General features: G+C 45.1%; 1 protein-coding gene across 1 annotated transcript in view; it reads right to left on the bottom strand.

Annotated features, from left to right (window-relative positions):
• Positions 1-3,346: 3,346 nt before the first annotated feature.
• The window catches only part of msrab (methionine sulfoxide reductase Ab), a 32,945-nt gene continuing 20,523 nt past the window's right edge, over positions 3,347-15,768 (bottom strand). Inside the window, exons 5-6 of the mRNA XM_084569058.1 lie at positions 15,167-15,273; positions 3,347-4,559 (exon numbers count right to left, since the gene is read on the bottom strand). Of these exons, the coding sequence (XP_084425184.1) occupies positions 4,386-4,559; positions 15,167-15,273 (281 nt within the window). The 3' untranslated portion in view covers positions 3,347-4,385. The remainder of the gene's footprint in view (positions 4,560-15,166; positions 15,274-15,768) is intronic.

Raw genomic sequence — 15,768 nt, 5'->3', positions numbered from 1 at the left:
GAATGTTGCACAACACTTTCCTGCACTGAGCTCTAATCGAGGGCTTGCTGGCAACGTCAAAACTTTGCTCCACTCGCGCAGCTGTGTGAGGTGAGGCTGAGATGACTCGAGCTGCAGATGGACAGAGCAGATAATGTGAGAAAGTGAACATATGAGAGAGAGACAAATGTGTTGGAAATTCGACTGTTACATCAGAGCCTCAGCTGTCAAATGTCAAAACTTTGATTGTTGCACAATTTTCTTTGAAGCGGCTCGATTATAAAAATGACACGATAAACAGGATATGCGCCATATGTATATTGAACACTGTGTCTCAAAAAAAGGCCGTTGGAATCTTCCTCCGACACAAGGCTGCACAGGTGCAAGTGCATCTTGGTGTTTCACTTTCCTTTCCAGTTTTCTATTCTTACTCCTTGTAGTTATCGCCCAGTCTCATCCCAGCCAGTATTCCTCTGCCGTAGACTTTCCTTTAACCCCTCTCCTCAACCACTTTCTGTCAGCAGCACACCCCCAGTACGTGGTAAGACACTCAGCAGTTATTTCTGTGTTTCCTGTGTGTCATGTGGTGGTAGTTCGCGCTAGCTAGCATGGCTGACAACACACAGGCTCCCAGGTGCAGAGTGTCACAGAGTGGGCCGTCAGCCAGAAAGCCTGTGGGCCAGTTAGCAGCCAACAGGGCCCTGCAGCACGTGCTGCCCTGCTTCCTCACTCTTAACCCAATGTTATTCCCAGAGGAATGGAGGAACACGCTTGTGACATTTTCTCTTTGGGAAAGAATGCACACTATTTCAAATACTAAGCCTGCCTTACTGTCAACTCTGCCAGCACATACAGAGGATAAATATAAATATAAAAACTAAGGCACAATACGGGTTGAAGTGAGGCCGATGTTGCATAAAGTGGTTGGTGCAGCCTGCGAGTTTGGCAGGAAATATGATATATAAGACGTCAATAAAAATAATAAATAAATGTCACAGATTGAACACTACATGCATGAGCTTGCCTTTGTTGTTTTATTTTGTGATGAGAGCAGTGCCGCACCAAACTAACCTGTTAGGAAATTGGTATCTTCGAAAAGTCTTAAAACAGTGTCAACCTGTGCGTGAGCAGCTTCTCTGGCTGTGATACTGTATTTGCTAATATGCTTCTCTCACTCGGAGCTAAAGGGTCAGGCCGCGCCATCAGAGCAGACCTCAAGTGAAGGCGGCATGCAGGGGCACCAGGGTTTGCCCTCTTCCCCCGGCTCGCCCCCAGGCCGCAGATGCACCGACCCAGACAAGGCTGCGCTTCTCTGGGCAGCACAGAGAGACTGCTGTGCTCTGGTTCCTGGAGCCCTGATGCTCTGATTGAGACCCTGCGCCCATGCAGGAACCAGAGGGAGGGGAAGGGAGAGCAAGGGAGGGGATGCATACACATCTGGCATCTGCAAAAAAAACCCTGCACACAACCTCTCATATCACCAGGAGTGAAATGTATAGGCTATATAGAAAAGCAATGCTCTGTTTTCCCGTTTGCTACCACACATGCAGAGGAGGGTGCACACACCCACACACACACACAAACACACCAGAGGCAATGTGTGCCTACCAGCTCTACAATCTCGAAAAGTAATTATGTGAGGAGCAGGACAAGAAGGCACAACAATTCTCCAGCTGGTGAGATAGCACCAGAATACACCACTCTGTGCCATTGTTCTATTTATATAGCTCACCAAACAATGCCACGATGGTGTCTGAAACAACAAATTATATCGCAGCATAGCATCTAAAGAGGAAAGTGTATGAAACAATGTTCCTCTTCAGTGATGTATACATACAAGGTACTGTATATAAATATGGTAAGATCTATTGAAGCTGTCAAGGGGAAGATAAATGAAAAGCTGTGAAAGGAGGACACAATAGAGAGAGTGCAAGAAATTTGTGTGGGTGCACGTTTCTGCAAGATGTCTTTTTGGTGTGTTCTTCTCTTTTGCGTGGGCGCTTGCCTTTTGCATTAGGCGGCAGTACAGGACGGAGTTAGAGGTGGTGGTTGGGACGCGTGTTTACGTGAATGTGTGTGTGTGTACAATGTGTGGGTAAGTGCAGAGTGCCACTGATAAACAACCAGTTTCAGCCCACTGCTCCACGGTGCAGCGCGTTCTCGAATATCAGGCGATCAGGTGACGACTGCTTAGAGGTGGGGAAACAACAGCAGGAAGAGAAAAATAATGGCTAAAAGATATCAAGTGAATGTCCACGGTGGTGTTCATGTGAGCTGCCTCCTCTCTTAGTGTAGGCCAGTGAGAGGCTTAGCAGCGAGCTAGAGCGGTATGCTCTTTGTGGCCAGCTGTGAGGCCATTAAAGGCCCATCTGCAGACAATAGGCTCTGTCTGAAGGGCACACACAGCCTGGTTCCTGTCCTGCCCTGCCTCACTGTGTTTGTGTATGGATGCGTATATGAGAGTACCATGCATTTCCATGCCCCATTTTAATCTATTACAAAGGAATACACAGAAAACACACACACACTTAGTCATGCAGCTACTTCTAAATGTCACTCGCTTTCACGTGTGAGCTCGGTAATTTTCCATAGAAAAATCTCTTCCTACATATTAGCAACTCATACCCTTGTGATAACGACCTCTCTGCTGCGCGGCAGAAATAAACAGAATCATCACTACACTGAGGCACCTCTTGTTCAAGTCAGACACCGTCGCAGATGGCGGAAAAACTGATTCCACCGCACGATTAAAGCCTTCACGCCATCCTCTCTTCACAACCCGAGGAAATGAAGATCACTTTATTAAAAGGTTATCTCCTCTCCGCACACTTGAGAGAACAAAACAGAATGCAAAAACGCAGGCAGGCACTGGAAAACTAGCTAGCTGGCCCGACCACATACCTCTCAGCGCGGTTCGATCAAGCAAGCCACAGCTTCACATGCCTCGGCACACACACACACACACACACACACACACACACACACACGCACGGCTGCTGCATGCAGACACATGCAAAAATATCTGTCCCAATACTAAAATAGGCCCTGAGAGGTTGCACCTGCACCTGTGCCCTGGTCCACACCTACACACAGGTGTCAGGATGTGACACATACACACACAGACAGAGAAAGAAAGATAGAAGAGAAGGAGGGGGAAAACAAGAGCGGGGTGAATCACACTACTGCGGTCGACCAAAAAAGCTTTTCTAGATATCATCTCTGTATTTTGGAGTGTAACCATGAGTGTGATTTTCATTTTTAAATAGACTTTCAGGTTGATATGTTTAATTATATAAGTACTGCGCACAAGGGTTCTGCAATTGCTAAATTCTCTTCTGTATGTAATTATATGATGTATAATAGGACTTTTATGTCTAATTATGGGTTTGCAAGGAGCGGTGTGAGGGTTTAAGCAAAGTGTGTATCATATTGCATACATGAGTGCCTCGAGTGTGTCATTCTGTGATCGAGAATGAGTGATCTTTCAAGGTGTATCTGTGTGACCCAGTGAGTCATAGCCCTTTGTCCGTCTGTGGCATGCCCCTTCTCAAATGGGGAAGATAATCTGTGCAGTGGCTTATATTTAATATGTATATATGGCTACACGGGGACACACGTGTTTACTCCTACACACATGCACACTAGACAAACAAAAGGCTACAGAACATCGTTTTTATTATTCCCAAAATTAGACATGTGTTCAATTCGTCTTTATGGAGAAACACGATTCACAATAAAAGCCAAAGAAAGAGCATTTCAGTAAAATCATGCCGGTAATGTACATTTACCTACTAATTCAACTACTACCATTATGTTACAGATTACAGGAAAATCTGCATTTAAGACATATGAAAATACCCCGAGCTCAGTCATAGTGTTGTCCTGGTTTTAAGAAGGCATGAAAAGAATATGAGATACAAAAACAACTGTGTTTTTACCTTTTGATATCTCATATCAGCTTAAAAATCTGATGTGGTTCAATTTGTGTTTTTTGAGAAATGTCGCCACCCTATGGTAACAAACCGTCACTACAATCCCCCAAAAAACATTAAGCGCTGCACCAACTGTTTTTTTAAACAGTTTTTTTTTTCCAATTACATTTTTTATTGCGACTAGGAGTTGTTTTAATGCTTTTTGTTTTAGGACTATGGAACTGTGCTATACAGAGAAGGGTAACTTTCTATATAATGCATAGCCGACTGAATATGTAGTGCTTAGCTGTGGATATATAGTTAACATGATTATTATGTTGCTAAAAATTACGAATACACCGTAATTGCACATATTTAACCCCAGTATTAAACCGTTTAAAAAATTAAAATATGAAGGACAGTCAACGGCGACTTTAAGTGCCTGTAAAAATACTTGATCGTCAACTGGCCTTTCTTTTTCTCACCACATACCCCTCACAGCTCATCCTTCCCAACTCCTATGGGGCAAGAGACCCCGGTGCCTTTGAGCCCACAATACCCCTTAGGTACCTTCTTCAGGTACTGCTGGTGATAGTCCTCGGCGTAGTAAAAATGCTGGCCCTCCAGAATCTCAGTTGTGATGGGACCATAGCCCTTCTTGTCCAGCTCCTGGGGACCAAACACAAACATGATCCATTGTAATTAAAAGTATAATCAGAATCAGCTTTATTTCATATATATATATATATATATATATATTGCATACAGGATACACACAATCAGCCACAACATTAAAACCACTGACAGGTGAAATAAAGAACACCGAGCATCTTGTGACAATACAACGTCCTGGACCTGGCATTTGTGTGGCTGTTACTAAGACATGTGTCAGCCACCTAGACCAGACCAGACCAGACCAGACCAGGGACCCCCATCCCACAGCAATGACAGTCCTTGATGGCAGCAGCCATCCCCAGCAGGATGCAGCTTGATGCAGGAACACACACACAAAAACAGCACAAGGTGTTGGCCTGGCCTCCAAATTCACTAGATCCCAAACTGATCAAGTATCTGTGGATGTACTGGAACAAGTCTGATCCACAGAGGCCCCCTCCCCTCGCATAAGACCCAAAGGCCCCCACTAACAACATCCTGTTGCCAGACACCACAGGACACCCTCAGAAGGCCCATGTCCATTCTCTGATGACTCACAACTGGGGAGACCTACACAATACTAGGAAGGTGGTCATAATGTTATGCCTGATCAGAGTATGTGTGGCAGTATTGAGAAAAGAGAAAAGAATTAAGTTGTGCATCTGGAATAAGGTGAAATCCAGGTCAGTGCATTTAAATTGCAATCATGAGTTAATGAATGGATAGTCTGTTGCAGGAGGACGTGATTTTCTGTTGGATGATTGTCCCTGTCTGACTGTTTATCAAAGTTATGGCCCGTGGGGAGACGCTGCTCCTGTGTTAAGAAGCTTATGATTCAGGTCAGGTTATTCAGCTGATCCTCCACACATTAACGCGGCCATAAATGAGTGTTTATAAATCTTCTCTGCTGAAAGCCCTACTTTTCCCGTGGACATTTCTCACAGTGAAATAACCATGATTGCTGGCTTTAGTTTTGGTAACGACGCAGAGCTAGGTTTAAAAAGAAAAAAACAGATCCAACCGAGAGGAAAATAATCAGACTCGGCACTACTTTCTCCGACTGCTGTAACTTCCTCAAAACGAACACAGCCCTTAAATGGCTTGTTTTATACCGCAGTGTACTGGATGTGAACTCCCAATACCTCTCACTAATACAGTAAAGAGTTTCTGCTCCTCCACTAGAAAGCAGGGTGATTGAGTGACAGAAGAAAGGAACATCTTTTTTCTTTTCTTTTCTTTTTGTACTGCAGCATGCCTCTGTGGCTCGCTCTGTGGGACAAAGCATCAAAGAGTATCCGCTCTCTTTGAGAACTCCTTAAGACACTTTCACACTTACCCTTTTCTAAACACCTTGAGAGGAGCCTTCGAACGCTCTAAAAACAGCGCGCTACTCGTTCACGTAGACACACACACACACACACACGCACACTAAACACCTCTGACAGATATATCAAAGGTGTACCTGCTGTGCTGAGTGGATTTCTCTGTCTAATAATACAAGCGCTCAGTCCTCTCTAGATCAACGCTCCTGAGAGCTGACAAAACAACAAGTCTGAGGTGCACTGGGACTGTCTGTGGGCAACAAGTAGCTTGCATGTAGCTCTCTACACCTCTGAACAGTTTGCAGCACTTGGGGAGCTTTGCTTTTGTGGGGGCGTCAATTGGGTTCAGCAAGCGCCATGAAGCAGGAGCAGAATGTATTCAATCCAGGCTCGACTTGTTCTTATCAGCTCCTGCATAAGTTCCGTCTCTCAGCACGGTGCTGTCGAGGATATGGGTTTTTTTTTTGAGTAACATTCGAGAAAAGGACTTTGTTCTTCTTAAATTGACGAAACTTGAAATTTGCCCGCCTTGCTCGTTTACTGAACACGTGGCCGGTTTGATTTCTTGGATGTTACGACGGATTCCACAGGGACACGTTTTCAAAGCTGGAACCTGTAACAAAATGTCCCGTTAAAGGTTCTTGTGCAGTATTAGATGTTTTTCATTTTAATTCTAATGCACGAGTCATTGAAGGCCTGCGAGCAGACACATATACCATGGAGTATTCACTTTAATGCTGCAGCTATAAATATTTTATATAAAAAAAGCCTTGATGTGTAGCATGAAATGACTCATTTATTACCCAACTTTGCATTTTTTTTTGAACAGCTTTTAGCTCTCAATTTAACTTCCGGCATCAGTGACATGGCAGATAAAGTTAAGAGACTGGCTTTTGAACACGTTTTCACCACCACGCTCTTAACACCTAGATAAAAAAAAGATACCAAAAAAAAAAAAAAACGAACCCACATGCATACTAGAAAGGTGAAACAGTTCACGCGTCTGACTGCATCCTTTGCTTCTGCAGTGACTGAGCAGAAGAGTTTGGACATCACTGTAGGCAGGCAGCAAGAATAAAAACTTTCAAAGAGGCAGGAGCACTTTGATCATTATGCAACGCAGCCTTTATTTCATAACCCGAGGCTTCGGCGCAAGAGTGCCTTCTTCAGAATTTAAACGTTAAACCGATCCACTATGCACTGTACATACAGATACTGAGGCGCCCAAATGTGCAAGACAGTCTGTGTTGCGAAAGCAGCCACAATTGATTAAATCTCACAGCATTCTATTTGCACTATAAAGAAATAATAGTTGATAATATACACAGGCATAACATTAAAACCACTGACAGGAGAAGTAAATAACAATGTTCTGCTGGGAAACTTTTGGACCTGGCATTCGTTTGCATGTTACTTAGACATGTAGCACCCACCTAGACTAGACCAGACACCCCCACCCAACACCAATGACACTCCTTGATGGCAGCAGCCATCCCCAGCAGGATGCAGCCTGACACAGGCACACACACAAAAACAGCTTAGGTACAACTCAAAAAAAGATGAAAAATAGCACAAGGTGTTGACCTGGCCTCCAAATTCTCTAGATCCGAAACTGATCAAGTATCTGTGGGATGATCCACAGAGGCCCTTCTATCCAACCCCTAGGACCCAAGTGCCCCCACTAACAATATTCTGTTGCCAGACACCACAGGACACCCTCAGAAGGCCCGTGTCCATTCTCTGGCAAGTCAGAACTGTATGGGAGGTACAAGGGAGACCTACACAATAGCAGGAGAGTGGTCATAATGGTTTGGTGTATTTTCACCCTGCACACATAACAACATGCATTAACATGTGAATATATCTATTCTCACTGTATTCATACAGTGGCAGCGTTTTTGTGCGTATTGTGCATTCATTCATGTATTTTTTTGTTTTGTTTGTTTAAAAGTGTCTTGTTTTCCATGTCATGCTGCGCACATGTGGCTTAAATTGCCCCCCACCCCGGAGACAAATACAATTTTCTGAATCTGAAAATTAAGAACAGTTTATCCAGCGAATTAAAGTCAAAGTGCTGCTTGTTTGCAGCCTGTGGTTATTTCAACAAATTCCACTTGATAGTGTTTGCTTATGTGGAACTGAAGAGAAGAGAGGAGAGAGGGAGACAATATATGCAAGAACAATCACTACTAATTTACAAGAGTGAATAATGTCGGTGAAGGGAGGAGTGGAGTGTGTGTCATACAGGGGTGTAGTGTGTCGTTTTGTCCACATGGAGGCAGTGTGGCACTAGCTGTGTGTGCCTGCGCGCTGGAGGTGATGCAGTGGAATCAGTAAATCAAAGCTCTGCGCCCCACAGAGAGGCTGAGGCAGCAGCTGACCTCTAAGTCCTCAGTGGCTGCCGCTACAATGTGAGGGCTCTAATCTCCCTGTAGGAAGGACCCAGTGTCCACAAACCAAGCTACGGCACAATGCAGCCCTCAACACTGAACACGAGCCTCGCAAGCGCCGATGTATTTACCTTTCATATGCAAACTGTGAGCGGTCTGACACAGGAGAGCCAATATTTCCTGCCTGTGTCCACCGTCACTGTGGTGAGACAGCCGGTGCAAGCGTGGAGCTTTGTACATCATGGCCTAATTAATCAGTCATCACCGCCAAACCACAGTAGTGGGAAACTCACCGGGGCAGAGGACGCGTAACGTCCAAGGAAAGGTCTGCTATTCTGAGCAAACGTACACCTCCACCCTGACACCCCCCACCCCCCGCACCACTCCCTTTCGCTCTACATCCAGCCCTCTACAGCAGTCACAACATGGCGGCCATTTTAGATCTATAAATCAGAATGCATGGCGTCATGCCACTGTGTATAACCTTATGTGGCTTTGCTTTCTCACTCTCGCTCGCTCTCTCTCTCTCTCTCACTGCAGAGGCAGAAATGGAATGGAGGGAAGAATATGGAGGATAAAAAATGGCAAAAATGGGGGTGGGGGGGTATTCTAGAGAGGAAAAAGTAAATCAGACATCCTCAAGCTGCAGCTGATGGTGTAGAAATGATGGCCGATGAGAGCGCGCATCTATACACTTGTTTGTACTGTATGACGTGTTAATAGTTCAGTGCATGTGTATATGGATTACTCAATTTGTGGAGACAGAAACGTGGAGACGTGCAACAATATATGTATTCGTATATTTAGATTAAAAAAAAAGCAATTCCCTCCAAAAAGTATGTCTGGATTGAGACTTGATTTTTCGTAAAAGTTAATATTATGACTGGGGTTAGACGTGTGCTGCTTATGGTTAATGTTGGGTTACATCTAAAGGTAGCGAATGTGGGTCCAAGCCTCGTCCGCCTAAGCGACAAAAACCTGTTTGTGTGTGTGTGTCCAGGGCTGAGCTCACTCAGCCCAGTCAGCCCTTCCTTTCTTCACGCCTGTCGGAAAGACTCCCATGTCAAAGACATGGCTGAATGGGTGCATATCTCTCTGTCCTCCTCCTTTCTGACTCTCTCTCTCTCTCCATCTCCCTCCACCGCTGATTCTCTTGCTCTCTCTCCCTCCCTCTCTCTCTCTCCCATGTGAGTGCAGACCACTGCTTCGTGCAACCAAGTCCTCCCCGCTTGCCAGCCAAGCGAGAGAGCCCCTTGCGCCATCACCATCGCCACAGCGGCGGCCCCGGGACACAAATAGGACGTGACACCCCGAGAGAGAGGGCTGAGGTGGAGGAGGAAGAAGAAGAGGAGGAGGAGGAGGAGGGGAAGGAAAATGTACTCTCCCCTCCTCTCTTCCTTTCCTCACTGTCTTGTCTCTCTCTGTGTCGTCTTCCCCCTCGTAAGGCCTACGGCTGCGGAGCGGTGGGGAAGAGACGCGCGCTGACATAGAGTTTGTGACACCCGATGACTCATGGTGAAGACATTTGAAGATATGACCTCAATTCTGTGATTTATGTAATCATCCTCGAGTCCAGTACCGACACTGGGATGTGGTTATTGGTATTTACCTCCGCTCTACCGTCTATTTTTCTCTGACGTCTCACCTCGGGCCTGATCTCATATTCACATTTACTTTATTGGCATTTGCATAATTAAGAGCAGCGTTGCCACAGCAGTTTCTACAAGGTTTACAATGATTATCTGCAAACAATTTAGCAATGGAGAAAGAAGTATTGAGACCACTGCTTAAGCAAAATAAAGAGCACATTACTAATATTATTATGTGCAATATTCAAATTTTATTTGAGCAGAAGAACTAATGTATTATTTAAAGTAAAGGTGTTATGTTACTGAAGTATTACAGATTATTATTGGTGATTAGTGCAGTATTATCTGTTCTTTTTAATTACTTTAACTATTACATTACAATAATGATGCATAAGTTGATCTTATATGTGGATGTAAATATATTTATTGCAAAAGTAACTTGTAGGAAAATACAAAGCACCAGCTAAAACGTAGTGGTGTACAGATATAAATGGAAATATGCAAGAAGGATCACGTCCAAGATGTGCTAGGATATTTTCTGCAACTGAGAATGCAAAATGAAAAAATATATATAAATATAAATATATGCGATTTGTGCGTTCCTACCTACTGTAAATCTGTTTGGCCCGGATTTCAAACAAATGCAGCGCTGACTGCAGCTGCTCACCTGAACTCTGGAGCACAAAAAGCCCTTCAACACCTTAAAAAAAAAAAAAAAATGTAAATACACGTCGAGTGCTGCAGACGGCAAAGCCGCTGCTTTGGTGAAACGCTGGTGAAACGGATAGACTGTGGCTCTGACTGAAAACACATGAAACAGCCTGACATGATACTTATCGACTGGTCCGCGGCACCGCGCTTGCCCTCGATGACCTCGGGGAGCGCGGCAGAGTGGGAGTGATGGAAAAGACGACGAAGGAGAAAAAACGCCAGCGAGGAAAAGAGAGATAGAGAGATGTGGAGGTGCTGAAGAGATGGGGTGAAGTAAAAGGAAGAAGAGAGCACATGGAGGCTGATGGAATGAAAACAGACCATAGTGTGGCGGTGAAAAAAAAAACAATGATGAAAGAGCTGTGCATGATCCTTCTCGCTTGTGTGAGGTTCTGTAAAATAACACGGGCAAATCACCCATGTACATACATCACTGTATCTGTATGTATGCCATACCAAAACAATGTACGGTCCCCCTTCGCACACAGAGGATTTTTTCGTGCCCTGTTCCTCTCTCTTCCTCTCCCTCAGCACGGGTCAGGCATCCATTTTAGCTGGGCTCTAATCTTCAGCGAGCGCTCCTACATTTTGTGAGCGAGGAAGCCAACACTCCTACATTTTGAGAGGGAGAGACGATGCACGCACTTCAGTTTTGGAGCGAGGCGGTGCATCGCTTTTTAGTTGTTGTTTTTTTTTTTTCGTTTCCAGAGCAGACAACAAGTATGTGGAAGACCAAACGCGCAGAAGATCAGCCCTACATTCCTGTGAAAAGCGGTCGCCTTTTAACGTCGCAGCTGCATTGCAATCCCTGGCGTACGGGCATTTCCCTTCTGACGACTCAAAAAAATAAGTTATTTCTGAACAATAAACCGCTGATAATTTTCCATTATTCTGTTCATCTAAACAGATAATACTTTATATGTACGAGTGACATGTTTTTTTACGTCTGCGCGCGGCAGCCTTTCATTTAAAGCACACACACGGAGCGTAGTCGGAAGGATAAACCTTACTTTTGAAGACAATCCAAAATAAGAAATGTCAGCTTGTGCGACTGGAAGCCCAAAACCTGCTGATGTGTGCCCTGTTTTAACAACCCTCGGGCTTCTCCTCAGGACTTCTAGCCCCAAATGATCTTCCCTTTTTTTTTTTTCTTTTTCCAAACCATCATCCGAACCCCTGTGCTCCCCTCCCTCTTCATCCCTCTTTCAAGCTCATTAAGTTAGGATGCTTTATCAGAGGGCACACTCACCCCTCCAAGGCCCTGCACACATGCATGTGCGTGCACACGCGACATTCAAGTTGGCTTGATAAAACCCATTGTTCATACATGCACACACATTTTTATATATATATATATATATATATATATATAGTTAGAGAGATAGAGAGAGAGAGAAAGAGAGATAGAGAGAGGGAAAGAGAGGCCCCCGTTCATCCATTTTTCTCTCCAAACCCCTAACCCATCTCTAAGCCACCCCACCCCCCACTCTCCTCCTAATCAACTCTTCCCATCCCTTCCCTCTCTCTCTCACCCTCCACTCACCCAGCTCTAGGGAGACACGTTTTAGCAGAGAGGGAGGGATAGAGAGAAAGAGAGAGAAGGGGAAAGAGAGATGGGGGAGACAGAGAGAGAGGAAGAGATGCACTCCTCCTCTCTGCTCTGCTGCCACAGCGGCTTGGCTACAGAAGCCTTTGATGTTCTGCAAATTTCAAATTTCATTATAGAGAACCCCCTTCTCTTCTCCCCGTTCCCTCCCCCCCGCCTCCCTGCTCTCGCGCTTAAACAAGCTTTTTTGCCTCACCCCCCCCCACCCCCACCCAACCCCCTTTCAATGCTGAAGTTAAGAAACTGAAAGCCCTGCAGAAGAGACTCTTCGTATGGGTTAATTATTCATTGGGCTGCGCCTGTATGTGCCAAATGTATGTCTGTGCGTGTCTGCGTGTACATGCGAGCGTGCGTCCTGGCAAGCGGGGTGGATTCTGGATTTTGCGAGGCCTTGTCTTATCTCTGGACGTCTTAGATCGCCTCCGCCCACTCACTCTTGTCATTCTAGTGAACATGCATTCGCTTCTCCTGATGCTCTTCCAAAGCGCATTGGCCTTTTAGGATAAAACACACACACACACACACACACACACACACACACACACACCCACACACACACACACACACACACACGCACGCACCGACCCATACGGCAAGCCCTTCCCCTGTAGAGATTCCACTTTCAAGCCAAGCGTTCTCAAGACTCAGCATCAATGCGGCAAGGCAACCATTTCAGGGCATGAAGCTGCCATTTTGGTTTGGAGTGTGTCAGCTGCTTTGAGAAGATGTGTGTCCCAGTGGCCCCTCAGATGAATCTGGGGTACCAGCGAGTGACAGATCCGTGGTGTCAGCAGCGTTGGTGGGGCGAGAATAGCGAGAGAGGGAGAGAAAGAAGGAAGGAAAGAAGGAAGGAAGAGTGCCGTTCCTCCTATAGATGTTTGTAAATGTGTGTGTTTGGTGAGCGTCTGCTGCGAACCGGAGGGTGAATTTGGAGTCTTTCCCTAGCAGGGAGGTGACAAGAGGATCATGCTCAATGTAACAGCTCTGTCTGCACTCTAATATGAACCCGCCGAACCCTAAGCTTCACATGTTCGTGGCACTGTGATTGCATGCAACATATTATGGTTTTAAGAATGAGCAAGATTAATCACATATATCCTAGATTTGCTCGCGTGGCTGAGTACATTTTCAAGTATCAAAAACCTTTTAGATATTATATGTGTTTTCAGATGTTACAGAATCATAAAGGTCCTTTTTTATTTATAAGGGATTTCAAATCCATTAAATATACTGGATTATTATTTAATCCAGTATAGTTAACTATTATTATATACATCATACATTATACATTATCAAATGAAACATTTACAAATAACATCACGTAATTAACCCCACCTAACTCTTGGATAATACAGCCGTACAGCTGTCTCGAATAGAGAAATCATGCAATACTTGTCTTTTGTAGCAGGTTGTAAACGTGTTTATTTCTGCTGTAAAGTTGGGCATTTTAACTTGGAGATTTATGAGGACGGATTCACTTTTGGAAGCAGAGTCAACTGATCATTTAAAGAACTGTAGGTTTTGACACTACAGCATTGGCTCCGTTTGTTACAACAAGAAAAACTCTGATCTGCTGACCTGATGAGCAGATCATCAGGTTGATGATCTAGAAGTGGTACCAGTCAGGTCCTAAAGATTAGATTGTAATCGTTTTAAAGGGGAACTACCATTTTTTTGTAAAAAAAATGGTTGTTCCCCTTCCGTCATTTGTAGTCCTGTCGCACCAGGTGCGCGCGACGCTCAGAGATGACATCATCCAGGTCAGAAGTTAGTAGGTCAATCTACAGATCCCAGGTGATGATAACAGGTAACTCTAGACTCAACGGGGAATAGCACTAGTGTATCATAACAAAATATTGGTGAAATGAACGAGTTTCGCGGCAGATAATGCGTTATTTAGAGGGTGCGTTTTGGTGCCCCATTCACTCCCACTATATGGATATATGTGGATCTAAATATCTTCCGAAGGACTACAAATGACACCAAAATTATATGTGTGAGTAAACGGTCATATTTTATGCCAGAAATAAGGTCCAGGTTGTAAAAAAACGGTAGTTCGCCTTTAAACTCCTACAATGATTGTCTTATACATATTCGAGGCCTGTGCTTTCCCCTCATTCTCTGTTTTCCGTTGAGTCTTACACTCCCCATCCCTCTGCCCCACAACGGTTGTTTTATATCTCTTGAAACGCTGTCAGGACGAACGGCTTGTAAACCAAGGTGGTATATGCGTTTGTTTGTGCGTGTGCAGTGGGGTCACGGACAGCTGGCCGCCAGAGGATGGGGTCACCGTCGGTTGATTGCCTGTCACCGACGTCCCTCTGATCTGATTGCAGCCCTCTTTTGCTTTTTGTGCTTTTCATACTCCACCTCCCCTTCCTCCTGGTCCCAGCTGCCACTCCTCTCTCACCTCTGACCCCAGCCCAAGGCCAAGGTTGGGAGGTTGTTGCCACAGCAACAAAACAACCCCCCCCTCCTACCATTCCCCAGCCCGTGACTGCTGACCCCGGGAGCCCCAAGTAACCGTGACAATTGTAATTTGCTCCCCTCTGCCCCCTGCCAGCTCTTCTATGAATACCAGTTAGAGGGGAGAGGAGGCAAACAATCCAAGGTGATGCAGGGATCAACGGATGGATGGACGGACGGACGGACATATGGACTGAACATAACAAAAGGGCGACGCGTGTGCCATTGAAAGGGAGAGCTTTAGAAATCAGTTAGGATGACCTATTGACCTTCTCCCCCGCTCTCACTTTAAGAAATGAATGGATGTCGATGACTATCATCTAAATGGAGCCGGTTTGGTTCAACTAAACAGCGTAAGAGGTCATCACTTGAGACTCTAGCTTGTATTTGTTATTCAAATAACGGGGACAGCACCAAACTGAAGCTGACCTCGCTAGCTGTGGCGTCGCTTCGCACATGGTCTGGTTATGCGAAACACAGTGGTTGCGTTCATGATTGAATAATACAATCTTCTGATGCGCGTGTTTGTGTATCATACCTGCTGGAAGGCCACTTTACTCTTCAGCGCCAGCTCCTTTTGAACGGGGTTGGACGCGTATATGACCGAGCGATACTGGGTGCCGATGTCATTGTGCTGCTTCATGCCTGCGTAAAACACACACACACACAAAAGGAAAATGAGACACCCCACAAACAAGCCATAAGTGCCATAATCACAGCAGACACAATGTCATTTGCATGTAAAAGATTTTCACAATTATGTCATCATCCCGCATCTTGGATTCACGAAGCCAAATTAATTCAAAGATCACAGCAGATTCTTGGGCTTTCATTAGGGAGGCCTGTGGTGTGTACGTAGGTGTACGGGCACGTGTAGGTGGGTGCCTTTTTGTTTGCCAAAATTTTCATCAGCTTTACATCAGTGTGTTTCTGGAGGAAGCCCAGGCCACCTTGATGACACCAAACAGCTGCCATCCCTTGCCTGCTTCTCAGAGGCTACAATCCTACAACAGCTCTGGCATCCATGGACAGATCAATGGCAAGCCTTTCTCTGTTATTATCTTTTTCTCTTTCTCCCACTCAGCATTTGTTTCCTCTCTTTACAGGAGAGGGTTATTCTTTTCGTCACTGAACCCTTGT

This window comes from Chelon labrosus (genome assembly GCF_963514085.1).
Source record: "Chelon labrosus genome assembly, chromosome: 20".
Lineage (NCBI taxonomy): Eukaryota > Metazoa > Chordata > Actinopteri > Mugiliformes > Mugilidae > Chelon > Chelon labrosus.
The sequence above is the reverse complement of the archived record's forward strand: the minus strand, read 5'-3'. Positions and strand labels throughout refer to the sequence as shown.